Below are 18,032 nucleotides of genomic sequence, written 5' to 3'. Positions count from 1 at the left end.
AGCGGTTGGCCATTTCCTTCTCCGGCTCATCTGACCCATGAGGATCCTTGAAAGCAAGGACTGTCTTTTACCTTTCTTTGTACCCCCAGTACTTCACACAGGGCCTGGCACACAGTAGGCACTTAATGTTTACTGACTGACTACAATTGTACTTATTTGTTTCATGTTCTGCTGACTGTTGCCAATTGGATAAAGTGACTTGTTTCTGTGACTATTCCTTATAATGGCTTCTGCCCAGATTGGCTATGACATACAGGGCCAATGCTTCATCCTCTTCCTGCCTCAAAGTGTTCCATCCCTCCTACTTCCCAGACAAAATGTTTATAGGCTGGGATCCTCATTAGGCACTTTCAGAGAAACTAGCCCTAAAAATAAAAGGCAATAAAGACTCTATTGTTTTAATGCCATAAAAAATCCACCCCACCCCCTACCATTAGGCCTTGTCCTGGATTTATCTAAGGGAGCTGATCTGATCAGATGGGAGGTCCTAAAACATTAAGGGTCTTAACCTAGGGTTCAAGAACTTTTAAAAAACCCTTTTTAAATAAATAACTGTATTTCAATATGATTGATATCCCTCGTAATCCTATGTATTTTATTATATGCAGTAAAAAACATTCTTCTGGGAAGGAGTCCATAGGCTGAATCACCATATCGCCAAAGGGATACAAGACACGAAAGAAGTTAGGAACCCCTCCCCTAAAGTACTGGAGGTATATCTAAATTAGTGAAAGAAGAAAGAGAAAGTACTGAGCAGCCTAGGGGTGGTCTGAATCCAAAGGGAAGGGGGGGGGACCATCGGGGTTGGACAGCCTAGGGCTGGGTTGTTGGAGGAATGTGAGCAATGAATGGGGCTACAGGGGCCCAGCTGAGAGAGATGAATTGGACCTGTGGGTTAAGGGAGTAGCCTCAAGGCAGTAGGGCTCTGAATAGCACCCAGGGTGGCTGGGGCTTCAAATGAGGCATAAGGCCAAGTTAAAGATGCAGTCTGAAAGGGCTGGGGGGAGCAAAGGGGGGCTAAACGGGCCCAATGGGAAGCCCATTAACACAAAGTGCCGGCACTGAAGAAGAAGCCCCCACAAGTCCCCTCCTCCCACCCACCTGCCAAGGCCTTGAAAAGAGCCTCAAGCGGCTCAGCGGGAATTTTTAATCCAGCCAGCACCCCCGCCCTCTGGCCCCCTAATCCCCCCCAGCTCCTCCCCTCCCCAGCACCAGGCTCTCAGACATCCTGCACCTCCCCTTCCTCAAACCCTTTCCCTGATACTCTAATACACTAAGTTGCTACAGACATTGCCTGGTGTCTTTCCCCACTTCCTCAAGATGGGGAAGGGAGGTCCCGAGAAATGGGACCCTGATTCAGAGCCGAGGAAACTGGATTCTAATTTCTTCGTGCCTCAGTTTCCCCACCTGTCAGATCTCAAGTAGTATGGTGCAGTGGACAAAGCCTTAGAGTCAAATGAGCTGTGCTCAATTCTCTCCTCTATTATTTACTACTTGTGTGACTTTGGGCAAGTAACTTCCACTCTCTGGTCTTCAAGTACCTCATATGTAAAATGAGGGAGTTGGACAATATGACCTCTAAAGTCCCTTCCAGTTCAAAGTCTGTGAAAGCACAATCAAACAAACGATTAGGAACCCAAGAGACAGGTCATGAGGATGAGTCAGCACCCAAGACAGGACAGCTCCACATCAACTACCAGGAGAGAACCCAAGGAAGTCCTAGATTAGCTGGTAAACCACTTAGAACCTGACACTTAAATTTTGTATACAAATATAGTGAATTTTATACCTCCCCAAGTCAGGAGGATGTAGAAATCTTGGAGTTGTCTCTAGGAGTTTTAGGGAACATGAGTGCTGAATTTAGCCTGTCTAATCCAGGTGGTTAGCAGAGTGCCTTGGTTCTGGCACCCCAGGAGCCCCATGTCACAAATTGACTGTCCAGCAAATCCCACTTCTGGCACTTACTAACCTATGTGACCCTGGGCAAGTCACTTTACCCATCTGGAGCTCAGTTTTCTCATCAGTGACATGATGATGGAGTTGGACTCATTGACCTCTAAATTCTCTTGAAATATATGAACCTATGCCAAATTAATTTCCTTTCATTAAGGCAGCATAGTGCAATGGAAAGAATTATGGATTGGGGGTCAAAAGACCCAGGTTTGAATCTCATACTACTTGTGTAACCCCAGTCATCACTTCACTTGTCTCTTTCCTTTTTTGTAAAATGAGGATGTTGAACAACCAGGCATATCCCTGAAGGAGGTCAGTGATCAAAAGAAAGCTTCTATAGACACGAAAATGTTTACAGCAATATTCGATGCAGTAGAAAGGAATTGGAAACAAAGTAGACAGCCAATGGCTAAACACCCTCTGGTACATGAATATAAAGGAATATTACTGTTTCTTAGGAAACAAAGAATCTGAAGGATTCAGAGAAGAGTAGGAAGACTTCAATGAACTGATACAAACCCAGACAAACTGCACAAGTAAAACAGTACCCTACAGGCAATGACTACAATATAAATGGAAGAAACATCGAGGCAATAGAACTGAATACAATTCCAATGGTCCATCTTGGCTCTAAAGAAGAGTTGTAAGAAGTTACCACTCTTCCTTCTTTGCAAAGATGGGATACTGTGGGTCGGGAACCTATAACGTCAACTTGGTTGATAGGTAGGTTAGTTTTGCTGAATCGATTGTTTTTTCTCTTTCTTATTCTTTGTTATGAGGGATGGATCTCTGGAAGGGGGCAAAAGATGGCAATAAATATCTTTTAAATACAAATTTCAAAGGGAGTGTATATTCTTTCCTTTCCTTTCAGATGACCTCTGAGGTTCTCTCCCACTCCCAAATTACCACAAAAAAAGAGAGGAATATCCTGGTGCCCAGGATACATCAGGGAGAAGTTCCACTTGGGTTCTAGAAACTCTAAATAATCCTGAGGGTTAGACTAGGAAGCCAACCCTCCAGCTTCTCCCAAACCTCAGCAGCAATCTCCATCTTCCATCAAGCAGCTGAATGGCATAGTGAGTGCTAAACTTGCCTCAGGAAGACCTGACTTCAAATCATACCTCAGTCACTTACTGTGCGACTCTGAGTAAGTGACTAAAAAAACCCAAACATTGTCCCAGCCTCAATTTTCCCATCTGTAAAATGGGAGGTGACTTTAGCACCTACCCCAAAGGGTCCTGTAAGGCTCAAATGTGAAAAGATACATAAAAATTCTTTGCAAACCTTAAAGCACTATACAAATGCTAGCTATTATCATTATCAGAGCAGTAGGTGCCCTGAGGGGGAAAAGTCCAAAAGAATAACAGATGTTCCTTCTCCAGGGGTGCAGGGGAAGGGAGGGGGGCTGGATGGTTGACTTGACTTTTCTCTTTGCCTTCTTAAACATGATTCTGAGCTGAGTGGAATTAATGAGCCTGCCAGGGGGTTACTGCTCTATAGAGTTGACCCAAACCCCTTCGTACCATTCACAGACATTTACAGCTTCCCATAAATAACGTTCAGGCCAGCAGCTGCTGGAAGTGATGAGGATGGGAGGGTAGTAACACTACTCCAGCACTTTTCAATTGCAACTGGGAAAAGGGAAAGAACTCCATAAATCATGGCACCCTACCTTTCCATGATGCTTTTTCCTACCAAAAATAAATCACCTCTGTCCTTACAGTGACTATGATGCAAGCTAGAAAAGGGTTAACTTAATAATGATCATAATTACGGATAGCATTCATATAGATATTTAAAGTTTGCCAAGTGCTTTACCCCAGAAAGTACATGCTATTATTAACCTCATTTTACAGATGAGGAAACTGAGGCAAACTGAGGTTATGACTTTCCTGGGGTTATGCAACTAATTCAGGAAGCTGAATTTGAACTCAGGTCTTCCTGAATCCAGGCCTAGCACTCTATCCACCATGCCACAGAAAAGAGTTATGTGACCATAGAACAAAGAGTTAGAAAGGATTCCAGAGACTGTCCTTTTCTCTCATTTACAGACCAATTGATTAACAAGGTTGTTGCTTCTTCTCTGGTCTTGGCCCCGTGCCAGGAGCAGGGGATGCAAAGACAAAAATTAAATAGTCCCTGACCTCAAGGAACTTACATTCTATGGGGAGAAGACAAGAAGTGCATACAAAGGAGAATAAACATACATAGTTAAATAGGGGTGGCTAGGCGGCTCCATAGCGCACAGAGCACTGCGCCTGGAGCTAGGAAGACGGATTTCTCTTCCAGAGTTCATATCTGGCCTTAGGCACTTACTGGCCATGTGGCCCTGGGCAAGTCACTTAACCCTGTTTGCCTCGATTTCCTCATTTGTAAAATGAGGTGGAGAAGGAAATGGCAAACCACTCCCATATCTTTGCCAAGAAAACCCCAAATGCGGTCATGGAGAGTTGGACACAATGAAAAAACTACTTAATAAAAATGAGCTGGAGAAAGAAAGAGCAAACTACTCTAGTATCTCTGCCAAGAAAACCCCAAATGAGGTCAAAACGAATCAGACATGACCGAAAAACAACTGAACAAAAGTTAAATACAAAGAAAGGTAAGGAAAATGGTGAGGATCAGAAAAGGCTTCATGTCGAAGGTAGGGCATAAAGGAGAAGGATGAGGAAACTGAGACCCAGAGAAGTTCAGTGATTTTCCCAGTCACAAGAGTTTTTTTTTTGTTTTTGTTTTTCTGGAGGGCGGAAGGTAGGGAAATTGGGGTTAAGTGACTTGCCCAAGGTCACATGGCTAGTAAATGTGTCAAGTGTCTGAGGCTGGATTTAAACTCAGGTTCTCCTGACTCCAGGGCTGGTGCTCTATTCACTGTGCCACCTAGCCACCCCAAGAATTTTAAGGAAGCAAGGTCATGTGGTAGAAGATCTTGATTTGGAGTCAGAGATCCTGGATTCAAATCCTGTCTCTGCTACCTGGGTGACCTTGAGCTAACCACTTACCTTCCTGGGCCTCAGTTTTTTCACTTGAAGAATGGGGAAGTTGGCACAATTCCAGAGGAGCCATGATAAATCCCATCAGCTGCCTCTTCCTGACAGAAAGGTGATGGACTCAGGGGGGGGGGGGGGGGGGGGTGGGCAGAAAGAGACAACTATTTTCTGGACAAAGCCAAGAAGGGGATTGGTTTTGCTTAAGGCCATCTTATCCAAACCATTCTACAGCTTTCCAGGAATTTCTGGTGACAGGGAGCTCACCACCTCCCTCTGTGCCCCATGCCTATTTGAGACACCTCTAATTATTGACACGCTTTCCTTTCAAACCTAAATTGGTCATTCTGGAAATTCTACCCATTGAGATCCTACTTCTACCCTCTCCGGTTAACAAAACAAACCTAATCCTTCTTCCACTTGACAGCTCTCCTGAACTTAAGATAATTATCACGGTGCAATAGAAGGAAAATTGGATTTGGTCAGAGGTTTCAAATTCAGTCTGATATTTATTAACCCTTACAATCTCCGTCTCAACCTAGGTCATCTCTGGGTGAAACATGCCCATGTCTGAAAGGTGCGAACACAGATGTTCACACAAATACACCACAAGTCAATGATTCAGCCCATCAGAGCCATAGCCAGGCTCTGAGATGCTAGAACTGGAAGGAACCTTTCAGATCGAGTTCAGCTCCATCATTTTAAAGAAGAAGGACCTGAGGTCGCTATATGGAAATGATTTATCCATATTTACCCAGCTAGCAAATAATCCTGGCTGGGATTCTGAGCTAGGCAGTCCCAGGGCTCCTTCCACTAATCCACGAACCAAGGAGTTCATCTAGGGCTGAACAAAAAGTCAAGTGTCTCTCAAAGTCTAGTGGACTGTTGGGTAGGAATGCCTTTCCTTCCCCTTCTTTACCTGCCTTGTTCCTCCCCAGCAAGGCACAACCAGATATATAATAACAGGAATAGTTAACATTTATATAGTACTTTAAGGTTTTAAAGTGCTATGATGATGATGGTGGTGGTGGTGGTGGTGGCGATGATGATTGTGATGGTGATGGTGGTGGTGGTGATAGTGGTAGTGGTGGTAGTAGTGGTGATGATGATGATGATGGTGGTATGGTGGTGGTAGTGGTGATGGTGGTAGCGGTGGTGGTAGTGGTGATGATGATGATGGTGGTGGTGGTGATTGTTAACATTTATATAGCACTTACTAAGTGCCATACACTTTACAATTATTATCTCATTTGATCCTCATAAAAACCCTGTGAGGTAGGTGTTATAATTATCCCCATTTTATAGATGAGGAAACTGAGATGAACAGAAGTTAATGCTTTGTCCAGGGTCACACATATAATAAGTGTCTGAGGTTGGATTTGAACACAGGACTTCCAGGCTCCAAGTCCATTGTTCTGTCTACTGTGCCACCTAGAGCCAGTGGTTTAGTGGGAGGATTGAGGAAGTAGGGATCATAGCAGCCTAGATCTAGAATGGATCTAGAATGGAATGTACATCAAGTCTGATCCTCCCCTATTATACAGTTAAGGAAACTGAGACCCAGGAAAATAAAGTGACGTGTCCAAGATTACACATATAGTTAAATAGCAGAGGTGAGACTTAATCCTAGACTCTCTGACTTCTAATTCCATGCTCTTTCTACTATACCAAGAGTGCAGAGACTTGTATTTGAATTTTTGTACCAATGATTAGCAGTGTGACCTTGGACAAGTAATTTCCTTCCCTCTGGGCCTCAGTAAAATAGAGGTAGGAAGGTCTGACTTAGAGGACTAAAAAGTTCCTTCTAATTAATTCTAAGATTCTATGGTTCTAGGACTGTGGAAACTGATTAATACAGTTAAGCCAGTATAATAAAAATAGGGAGGGTTAAAAGTTTACTGCTCTAACCCCTCAAGCAATGCTTCCCAGTCACACCTCTCCTTTCTCTGTGTGAAGTTCAGGTAGAAAGGGCAGAACCCTATGTCCTTTAAGCTCCAGGACCAAAGAATACAGCAACATCTCAGAGGGATGGAAGAACCCTAGAGAGGGAAATGGATTTTTAGTCATAACCTCAATTCCTGGCACAGAGCCATTCATTTGAGTGTGTACATAAGATGCTTTCTTATCCCATGGCAGTTTTATAGATTGAGATCTGGAAGGGATATCAGAGGCCATCTAGACCAAATTCTGCCTTCCAGAAGATGCCCAGACAGTCAAATGGGGTAAGTCATGAAAGAGGAAATTGACAGAACCAGCATTTGAACTCAGGCCTTCTGACTCAAAATCCAGTATTCTTTTCATGGCAAGATACTGCTTCATTTGGGCAAGAATCAAAGAAACATACCTTCTGTGATCCATCCTGGACCCAGCCCCTCAAGTTAGAGAAAAAGTTATTTTTATTGGGGGTAGAGGAATAGGAATAAAAGGATTAATAATACTACACTGAGGGGGGAAGGAGAGTAATAAGGATAGGACCAATGAGGCTGGCTTTGTAGTGAACAGAAGCAGCCTCATGAATACTGAACTTCACTTGAAAAATGTAAAGGTAAAAGAGAAATTCAATTTCAAATAACTGCAAAATGTATAAAATATTTGGAAATCCACCTACCAAGACACACACAGGAATTATATGAGCACACTACAAAACATTCATTATATATATATATATATGTATATAGGCCTAAAAATTGGAGACTTACTAATTGTTCATGGTTGGGACATGCTAATATTATACAAATGGCAATAGTAACTAAATAGTACAATATTTTGTATTAAAGTAGTACTAAATAGTATAAAATAATAGCAACTAGAAACAAAATAATAACTAAAGCAATTTACTTGTTTAGTGTAATACCAAACTACAAAAAGATTATTTTAATTTTAAAGAGCTAGAAAAAAATAACAAAATTCATTTGAGGAACAAAAGATCAAAAATCTCAATAATGAAAAAGTGGTAAGTAAAGGGGTCTAGCAGGGCCAGATCTCAAATCATACTACAAAGCAATAATTATCCAAACTCTTTGGTATTAGTTAAAAAATAAAAAAGTTGATTGGTGAGATAAAAACAAACACAGAAACATAGTATTTGCTAAACCGAAAGACCCCAGATGTTGGGAAAACTGCAAAGCAGTCTGACTGAAATTAGAATTAGGCCAAGATCTCATACCATATCACATCATAAATAGATTCAAGAGACACCATTCACAACTATGACTAGAGGAAGATTTCTTGACCAAGCAAGGAATAGAGAAATTAATAGTATGTAAGATGGACAATTTTGATGCATAAAGTTATAAAGCTTTTACATAAACAAAATCAATGCAGCTAGAATTAAAAAGGAAATAGTTAACTAGGGAAAAATCTTTGCAGCAAGTTTCTATGATAAAGACCTGATATCCAGAATATATAAGGAAGTGATTCAAATATTTGAAAACAAGAGCCATTCCCAATAGGTAAATAGTCAAAAGATGTGAACAGGAAGTTCTCAAAAAGAAGAAAAGCAAGCTATCAATATCAATATGAAAAAAATGCTCCAAATAAGTAATGAAAGAAATGCAAATTAAAACAACTTTTCAAGTAAAAAAAAAAGGAAAATCCTAATTGTTGGAGGATATGGAAGACAGGCACATGGAGCAGGAATGGTACACATCTAGATGGCGTACCCCTGGTCCTTAACTCAGCATAGTGCCTGGAACATGATGGGTGCGTAAGAAATGTTTATTAACTATCTAATCAACGCAATGACTTATCAAGACTTCAGAGGACTGATGATGAAGCAAGCTTCCTATTTCCATATAGACAAGTGATAGACTAGAGTTACAGAATGAGACATACATTTTAGCTGTGGTAAATTTATGGATATGTTTTGCTTGGCTAAGCTAATTTGCTATAAATAAACCAAATCTTTTTTTGGGGGGGGGGTGTAGAATTGGAGGACTGAGGAAACCTAGTGATAATAACAATAGCTAGTATTTATGTAGCTCTGAAAGGTTTGTACAGTATTTTATAAATATTTTCTCAGTTGAAATTCATAATAAAACTAGCAGGAAGGTGTTATTATCATGCCCATTTCACAGATCAGAAAACTAAATCTGTGGGAGGTTAAGTGAATTTCCCCGGTTCAGACAGCTACTATTTGGGGTTGTATTTGAACTCTTGTCTTCCTAACTACAGTTTTAGTACTTGCTCGACTCTACCACCTAGGACTCCCTAATAATAGCAAAAAAGAAACAAGCATCAGTGAAACATTTCAAAGGAAATGCACAGAAGAGACCTCCTTTGACTAATTGAAGTCTGGAAGACATAACAGATAGTCAGGAGAACTCCGCAACTACCATGCTGAATTGAGTATGTACTTTAAAAAAAAGAAGCTGTGTGTATTTAGATTCTCAGTTTCATATATAATCCTATTTTCTGTTCTTTGGTGTATGAAAAAATGTTCGTTTTCATTGGTGTTTGTCATATTTAGAAATCTAAAACAATTTTTTTAAATATAAAGGGCTAGAAAGGTTGAGGGGAAGGACAGTGAGAGATAGAGGATAAGGTCTGTAAGTTTTTTTTTAAGCCTCTTCCCTTTGTCCCTCTCTGGGAGCCCCTCTCAGCTCATTAATCGCATGTTCCAGGGACGAAGGGTCTTGGAGCAGAAGCAGATGACAGCCTCAGGGGCAGGTGTTTCTCCCTCTGTGCCTGTATAATCTATTCAGCCCTCTTGTCTGTTCCCCTTTTCCCAGAGTCCCCTAGAGCCAGCTTGCTGGAGGACTGCAAATGAGATGAGGCTTCAGGGTCAGGGAATATGGAGGGTCCCCACATGGGGGAACCAAAGGGGAGGGACCAATGGAGGGAAATCAGATGGGGAGAAAGAAGTGTCTTTCCTTAGAGGAGCCTCTCTGGTTTGGGAAAAGGCAGGCCCTGACAAACTGTGCCTCTACCAGGACCAACATCTCAGAAGTATTTTTTTTTTTTTTACTCACAGCTTCTGAAGACATCGATTACCTAAAATGTGCCTGGTTTTATGACAAAGATACAAATCCTGGAGAATGGGTTCTCAGGGCAGGGTTAAGGGATCAGAACTCCAGAGCCAGAAGAGATCTGAGTTCACTAAGCCTAATTTTAATGGAAGAAACTGAGGAAAGTGAAACCACTTGTCTAAGGCCACCCAGATCCTAAAGTTCAGAGGCAGGATGATGCCACTGGAAAACTCCCCCCTGACCCCCAGCAAAGCCGGCTAGAGGAGACCAGTCCAGATGGCAAATTGTGGAGGAGTCTGACATCACTCCATCCTCCACCCCAACACCTTTAGAAGCATCTTAGCTTATTGGCCGTGTTAGTTATTCCACTAGGCTAACAAGACAAAGGTCATGGGTTTGATCCCCAAGTGGGCTGATCACTCCATTGTCTCCTGGGCCAAACATCTTACGAATCCAGGTCACTGGGAACCAAGATGAAGATGAGAGAGTGCAAACCAACGCAACTCAAATCAAATCTATCCCTACCACCAGAAACAGAATTCCAAGTTTGTGTACCACACTGATGGCCAACAGGTCAATGACGCCGTCAACATCTGTATGTGAAGGATTGAGTTCAGAAGATCAATGATTTGGACCTGGGGGGTTGTAAAGGTTAGAGAGTTCAACCCCCTCATTTTACAAATGAAGAAACTTGAGGCCCAGAATGTGCCTAGGGTCTAGAAGATTAGATTTAGAATAGGAAGTGACCTCAGAACCAATCCAACCCCCTTATTTTGCAGATGAGAAAAATGAGACTAAGGAAGTCATTAGGATCAGAGAATCCTTTAAAACTAGAAGCGAGCTCAGAGGCTGTCTAGCCCAACCCCCTTATTTGACAGATGAAGTTTCAAAGGCTTGGTAAATTGAAGTGACTTTGCTCAAGGTCACTTAGGAATTTCCTATTAAACCAGCTGTTTTCTCCTGACCTCTTCAGAGATACACCCAGGTATATTTGTACTGTGTGTGGAGGGATCTGAGAACTAAAACCCAAATGCTGTTTCACTAGCCAATGTGTGACAGACATGAGTCTTCCCCTCTCTGTGTAAAGTAATAGTTGTAAGGAATAGGAGCATCGAAGGCATTGTAAGGCTTGCAAAGAGCTTTACATCTCTATTGGTCCTCACACCAGCTCTGTGAAATAGGTGGCATTATTGCACCTATTTTATAGATGAGGAAACTGAACTTTAAGTGACTTACTTAAGGTCACTCAGGGAGTAAGTGCCTAATTTGGGATTTAAAGGCACATTTTCTGACTCAAGCATGCTATAATCTATTCCACTTAACTGTCTTCAAAAATAATAGCAAATATATGAGTATATATTTATGTATATATCACTGTGAGATTTGAAAAATACTTTATATACACTATAACCAGAAGGAAGGAATAAGCATTTATTAAGCACCTACTATTTGTTAGACACTGTGCTAATTGCTTTTCAAATATCATCTCCTCTGATCCTTACAACAACCCTAGGAGAGAGGCGCTATTATTATCTTCATTTTTACAGTTAAGGAAATGGAGGCAAACAGAGGTTGTGACTTGCCCAGGGTCACACAGCTACTAAGTGTCTGATTCTGGATTTGAACTCAGGTCTTCCTGACTCTGGGCCCAGAGCACTGCACCAATTAGTTGCCACAATATGGGGATGAGACTCACCTAGTGTCTCTGTCAAGCATTCCACACTTTAGAAGGACCAACACCTTTACCTAATCATGAACCAGAGCCAAAGGAAGGGAAAAAAAGGGACTGAATGAAATCCTTTCAAATACATTTCCAATACAAATTGGTATTCTCCCCAGGTAAACAACTCTTTATAAAACTCCTTGTACTTCCCTTGGTCCCATGGTGAGGTCATAGGATCACAGATTTAAAACTGGAAGGAATCTTAGAGGCCATGTAGTCTAATACCCTCATTTTGCAGATCAGAAAAATGATACACTCAGAAAAATTAGGTGACTTGCCCAGGATCACAGAGTGAATAAGTGTCAGAGGCAAGATCTGAGCCCAGGGCTCTTGGCTCCAAGTCAGAGAATGGTCCACTTATCTCACTGCTTGAAAAGAAGAGAAACTCTCAAATACAGACAGAGTGAATGTCAAGTCCCACCACTCCACCAGAAATGGTCATGGCAATGTGATGTAGGAGAAATAACACTGCATTCAGAGTTAGAAGAATTCAAATTCCACCTCTCACATTTACTCCCTGTGTGTCTTCACTTAGCCTTTTAGTTCCTCAATTTCCTCATTTGGAAAATGAGGGAATTGGAGTCTAGATCTATGAACTTAGAATCCTATGAAATGAATCATCAGGAGTTTACAAAATGAAGTGGGATGGAGATCAGACATAAGACCAAACATCCTGAGCATGGATTAACTGAGAGAGGTTATGGTAGTTCATTTTCTTCGGGTCTTTAAGAAGAGACTTGTTTCCTGTTTGTCTAGGATGGTTTCACTTCAGGGGAGGAAGGGCTGGGGAGAGGATCAAAAGATGACCTCCAGTGTTCCTTTCTGGCTTGGGAAACAAGGATCTAGGATCTCTGCTAGGCTGACCACACTTATCCTCTAGGTATCTCCCAAGCCTCTCTTAATAGTTTTTCAAAATCAATAGAAATAGTCTATCTGAAAATGTAAACACACAAAATCTAACAGAACTAATGAGACAAACAAAAGAGAGGGAGGGAGGGGGAGAAGAGGGAGAGGAAGGAGGGAGTAGGAAGAGCCATGGTGGGGGGTGAAAGGAAGAGATGGGGAGAAAAGAGGGGAGTTTAAGGGAGAGAGGGAGGGAGGAGAGAGAGGGAAAGGAAGGAGAGAGAGGGAGAGAGAGGGAGAGAGAGAGAGAGAGAGAGAGAGAGAGAGAGAATAGACTTAGTTCAGATTCTAAATCAAGCAGGTATGAAAGGCTGTGCAAGCCACACTCACATCTTTGAGAAACCATGCCCCAACCCACTGTACCTGTCCCTAGGGGACCCTTGGTGGAAGGACAAAGACTCCCAAATTCTGCAGTTCCAAACCTTTAGACACATAACTGCTGTATATCTCCATTGGGAGGTGGCTTCAAATTTCACACTTCTAAAGTGGATCTCTTTCTTTCCCCTCCAGAAAGGCTCCTCCCCTACTACCTGCTTTTGTGACTCAGAATCAAGGTGTTTTATCTTTATTAAGCACTTTGTTCACCAAGCTCTGTTCTAGGTCCTGGAGATAGAAAGATAAAAACAAAACAGTCCTTGGCCTCAAAGAGCTTGTATTCTGTCAAGGAAAATGCCACACAGGCAGAGAAATACATAGCAAAATAGATGCAAATTAGAGGCAGGGAAATTTGGGGGGATCCCTAGAATCAGAGAGAGGAGACAAACTGGAAGGACATCATGGGGGAGGTGCCCTTTGGAGCTTCTGAAGGAAGCTAAGGATTCTGAGAGATGGAGGTGAGGAAAGCAGTATGAGTGGTGGAGAGAATACTGGATTTAGAGACTTAAATTCGAATCCTGTTTCAGGCAGTAGCCACATGATCCTGGGCAAGTCCCTTACCCTCTCTGTGCTGCAGTTTCCTCATCTATAAAATAAAGGAGTTGAACTTTATGGCCTCTGAGGCCCCTTCTTCCAGCTCTAAATATATGATCCCATCATCCTATCTCCAACACACACACACACACACACACACCTGTGAATTCTTCATTCTTGATCTCCACCTTATAGGTCCATTCCTCTCCATTCTTACTGGTTTCATCCTAGTCCAGACTCCCAATACCTCACACTTGCTCTGTGTTTTTGTTCCTTATCTCCCTGTCTCCATTCTCTTTCCCCTTCCAGTTCATTCTACATGCTATTGCCAGATCAAACATGCTCAAACTTGGTAGTTAGCAGGTGAAACATCCCCTTCTCCACCCTCCACTCAAAAACTAGCAATTACATACAGGATTATGTTATAAGATCAAAGCATTTAGAGCTAGAAGGGACCTCAGATATCATCTCATCCAAACACCTGATTTGACAATTGAGGAAACCGACGTGACAAGAAAGTGACCAATTTGCCCATGATTTTCACCTGGCATTCTAGGTCTTTCACAAGGTGGCCCTCTCTCCTTTTTTCTGCTAGTGATCCTCTAAAATACCTTGTATCTACTCTCTGAATCCCCCGCCTCGGCTACAATCTGAGTGGTCCATGCCATGGCCCATTGCTCATGCCTCCTCTCTGCTTTTTTTAATGCCCAACCTGGACTGGCCTGCTGCCTCCTCTGTACCTATCCATTATGTGGTCTCCTCAAAGGCAGGGATTTTAAAAGATGCTGCCCAAGGACAGAGTGGTTTCCTTCCTGAAGGTCAGAGCTCTATTTCAGGGCTTAAAAGCTCTAACCCAAGATTTCCAAACACACTGACCCCCACTGCAATCCTAAATACTGCAGATAATCTCATTTCCCAACCTTGGCTACTTCTTCCCCCCCCCCCCATCCCCCCCAAGCCTTGAGTGAAGTAAGTGAATCAGCCCTTAAATGGAATGCTCTGAGTCACTCTGGGAGATCAGTGATAATCCTAGGATGGTGGCTAACCCACCCATGGGATTGTCCCAGCACTCCCCACAACTCCAACCCACTGGAGTGCAAAGGATTCCCCAGGCTGATCAAGCATCAGTTCTCTTAGGTTAAATCGGATCAATGGGGTTTGGGGTGGGAGTAAGGAATGGCTTAGAGGAAAGGGCACGGTCCCCAGGGGAAAGACCCAGCCAAGGAGGGGAGCAGGGCTCCTTCTGATGCCTGGAGATCAGAAACACGGCAGGCCACACCCACAGCCCGACGTCATCATCTCCGTGAGCAGCCAAGCCTGGGAAACCCACGCAGCAGGAAGACTGATAGTTCTGGGGAGGGGAGAGCTAGGGAAAGGAGGGGGGGCTGAATTAACTACTCACATACCTGATCAAACAGGACTTTCCAGTGCTGACAGAGAGGGAAGCCGTGCAGGAGAGGAGAGGAAGAGGAGAATGAAGAGGAGGAAAAGGAGAAAAGAAAGAAAAAAATGCTCAGCATTAGGGCATCTGTAACATTAGAAATGCAGCTGATCTGGCTTCCCAGCTTCTGCATGAGATTGGTCTCCAGGCTGCAGAATTGGCAATGAAATACTGGAAGAGAGCCAGTGAGCTGGGCAGCCCTATTCCTCCCCAACCCATTTCTCCCCCCAACCCACCCCCAGTTACTGTCTGCACCAAACACAGGGAGGAGAAGGGCAGAAACTCCATTTTTTTTCTTAGGGCAAAGGGGGACCACTCTTTGTGGAGGAGGGAATACCTTAATCTTGTGATAAAGGAGGTGGGGAGAAATAAGTCCAGCATGAGTCACCTTAACTAGGGATACAATGACCCTAACTCTGTTAGACACACATTTGCCAAGACTGGTCACTAGCATGGCTCACATCCTTCTTCCCCATGTGCCCAGCCTTTAGAGAATACAGCCTCTTTGATGGCAGGGATCCCCAACTTGCAGCAAACCTAGGTTTTAGATCAACCAGTGAGCACTTAAATGCTCTAAGTAAGCAGCTGAAATTAAGTAGACACACAGAGCTGGAGCATTGGGGTGAGTGGAAGCTAGGCATTTGGGGGAGGGATTCTGCTTAACCACAGAAGCAAAAGGGACAACCCAAGGATAATCTGAGCTGCCCCAGATTTATGGTACATCCAGGTGGGTCTGTGGGGTCAGCACGAAGGTCAACAGGTCTCTTGTCTATATACACTTGGCATCCAGGCAGACATAGCTCAGGGGGCCCCTGGACAGAGGACAGGGGTGGCTAGGCTGGTTTCTAATCTGCATTCCCCGGGAATCCTCTGCAGCTCTCTGAGAAAGTCCTTAAGAAACTCTGTCCAGCCACACCAGACCTCCCCAGTTCTGGGCCATGCTGGTAGCTCTCTTCCCATATCAGCAGAGATCCTATTCCATGCCAAGAACAGAGGCAAGGATGGGGGCTTTTCTTGGAAAGAGACCAAACAGTCAAACTCCACCTTTAGCAGAGAGGAACTGCATCCCCACTCGGTAGTTAGCCTGGGGAAGCCCCCTAGAATGGGGCATCTCTGAGGCAGCCCCTCCCCCACACCAGAAATCACAGTCCTTATTCCCCAGAATCTATATGTAATCTATATCATTAGCTCTGGAATCATATACTAAAAGCAATTTTGTGTCGTGTCTCCCCAAGTGCTCCCGGGACTCCAGTGATAGGTCTAAGTTTGAATCCTAATGTCTCATCTTGCTCGAGCAAGAAAGATGAACAGTAGCTCATTTCCCCCTCCCATTCCCCCCCCCCAAATTGTATCCATGGGGACTATGCATGGAAGAAGAGAGGGGAGTCACCAAGAGGGTATCTCTTGCAAAGAGACCGTGTAGGAGAAGTCTGCAGCGGCATGGTGCTTCTGGGGATTCAAAGTGTCTCGTAGGTCATGAGTTGCGGGGTGAGGAGGGGAGGGGGAGTCACTGCTGGTGACGTCTCTGCCTCTGCGGGAAAACTGTGTGTCCCGGGCACTGCACCATCCGAGGGGAGGGGGCTCTGCTGAAGAAGGGGATCCCGGACTCCTGGGTTCCATCTCAGGTGCCTAGTAGAAAGGACCCAGGCGGGGTGGGGGGCACAGGAACGGGAATGGAGAACCCTTGGGATCCCTGGGGAAGGGAAGGAGGGTTGGAACTTGAGGAAATAGTGTCCACTCTGCGCTGGCTAGGAGGGTGGACCAGAGGATCCGGGAGCTTCAGCACTAAGTGTGGCCAGCTCCTAGGTGCTAGGATCTGAGCGGGGGACCCTTCCCCTTCGCTCCCTCTGGATAACAGGCCCCGTCCCAACACTTTTGCCCTTGGGTCGGGCACATGGATCCAGGGGGTCCTGCTTCACCTTGAGGCCACCAAGTTGCAACCTTCTGGTTATGGGAAAGGTATGGAAAGGGGAGGGGAGGAGAAGAAAGGGGAGAAAGAGGGGGGAGAAAAGGGGGGAGGGAAAGGAAGAGAAGGGGGGAGGGTAGTCCTCCCTCTTCTGCTGCTCCCAAAGGCAGAGCAGAGAAGGCGAGCCCAGGCTAGCCCCCCGCTGCAGAAAGTTGCACTTACGTCCTCGGGGGCCATGGGCAGCGGCTCCTCGGGCTCGGGCTTGGGCTCCGGCTCAGGCTCGGACTCGGGCTCCAGCTCCTCGATGCGCTCCGCCTCGGCACAGGCTGCCACCGCGGGGGCCGGGCTGGGGTGCTCGCCCATGGCCGAGAGCGTCCCGCGCGGGCCCCGGCGCACCGGGCTAGTTAACTTTCCGCGGTGGCCCCGGCGCCGCTCCGGGGGGCTCCGTGCGCGCAGGGCGCAGCCAGCGCAACCAACGCAGCCGAGCCGCCGCCGCCGCGGCCGAGGGAACGAGAGCCCGAGCGCGTCCAGCCGCCTCCGCTGCCGCCTCCGCCGCCGCCGCTGCTGCCTCCTCCGCCGCTGCCTCCTCCTCTGTCGCCGCCGCCGCGGGCTCCAGCCCCCATGGCCCCGGGGAGCCGCCGCGGGCGCGGGGCAAACTTCTCTCGGCGCCGCTCTAGCCCCCGCCCCCTGTCCTGCTTGCGCTCTCCTTCCTAGCTTCCTCCCTCCCCCAGCCCTCGTCCCGGCCCGGCTGGCCGGCCCGGCTCAGCTCAGCTCCGCCGCCAGGGCGCCCCTGGGCCGGCCCACCCCAGACCCCTATCCGCGGCGGCTTCCCAAGCGCTCTGGCCCCGCTGCGCTGCCAGCGGCCCGCTCTGAGTCCCAGTCTCAGCTCCACCCCCTCCTCGGGGTGGAGGCGGGGCGGGGGCGGGGCCGGTCATCCCCCTCTTCTCCCCCCATCTCCATACTCTGAGCCTCAGGAGCAAGTTGGCCATACAACAAGGCGGACCAGGAAGAGCGCTGGTTAGCGCAGGCTCAGGTGCCCAGTAGCCTAGGAACCTAGGTAATTGAAGGAGGGAGAAGGCTATCGCAGATCCAGGCCAGAACACGGCTGGGGAGGGCCTTGGCAAGAACCCATGACTCCACAGTCCCTGAGGTTTGCAGGCAAGGTGGAAGCCCCCCTCTTCACTTTAATAATTATAACAGTAACCATAAAGATGATAGGAGTGATGGTTATGGAGAATATGCAGCG

General features: G+C 45.5%; 1 protein-coding gene across 2 annotated transcripts in view; it reads right to left on the bottom strand.

Moving 5' to 3' along the window:
• The window catches only part of RHBDL3 (rhomboid like 3), a 66,890-nt gene extending 49,647 nt beyond the window's left edge, over window positions 1-17,243 (bottom strand). Inside the window, exon 1 of one of the 2 annotated variants that reach the window (XM_069089899.1) lies at window positions 17,009-17,243. In XM_069089899.1, coding sequence (XP_068946000.1) covers window positions 17,009-17,149 — 141 coding nt within the window. In that variant the 5' untranslated portion in view covers window positions 17,150-17,243. Of the gene's footprint in view, window positions 1-14,845; window positions 15,051-17,008 lie in introns of those variants that run through there. The other variant, XM_069089898.1, reaches the window with a different exon arrangement.
• Window positions 17,244-18,032: the final 789 nt, after the last annotated feature.

This window comes from Petaurus breviceps, unplaced genomic scaffold, assembly GCF_028583685.1.
Source record: "Petaurus breviceps papuanus isolate PSGF00001 unplaced genomic scaffold, PetGlider_PUasm1.0 186, whole genome shotgun sequence".
In the NCBI taxonomy this organism is placed as follows: Eukaryota; Metazoa; Chordata; class Mammalia; order Diprotodontia; family Petauridae; genus Petaurus; species Petaurus breviceps.
This window is presented reverse-complemented; position numbering and strand designations above follow the sequence as displayed.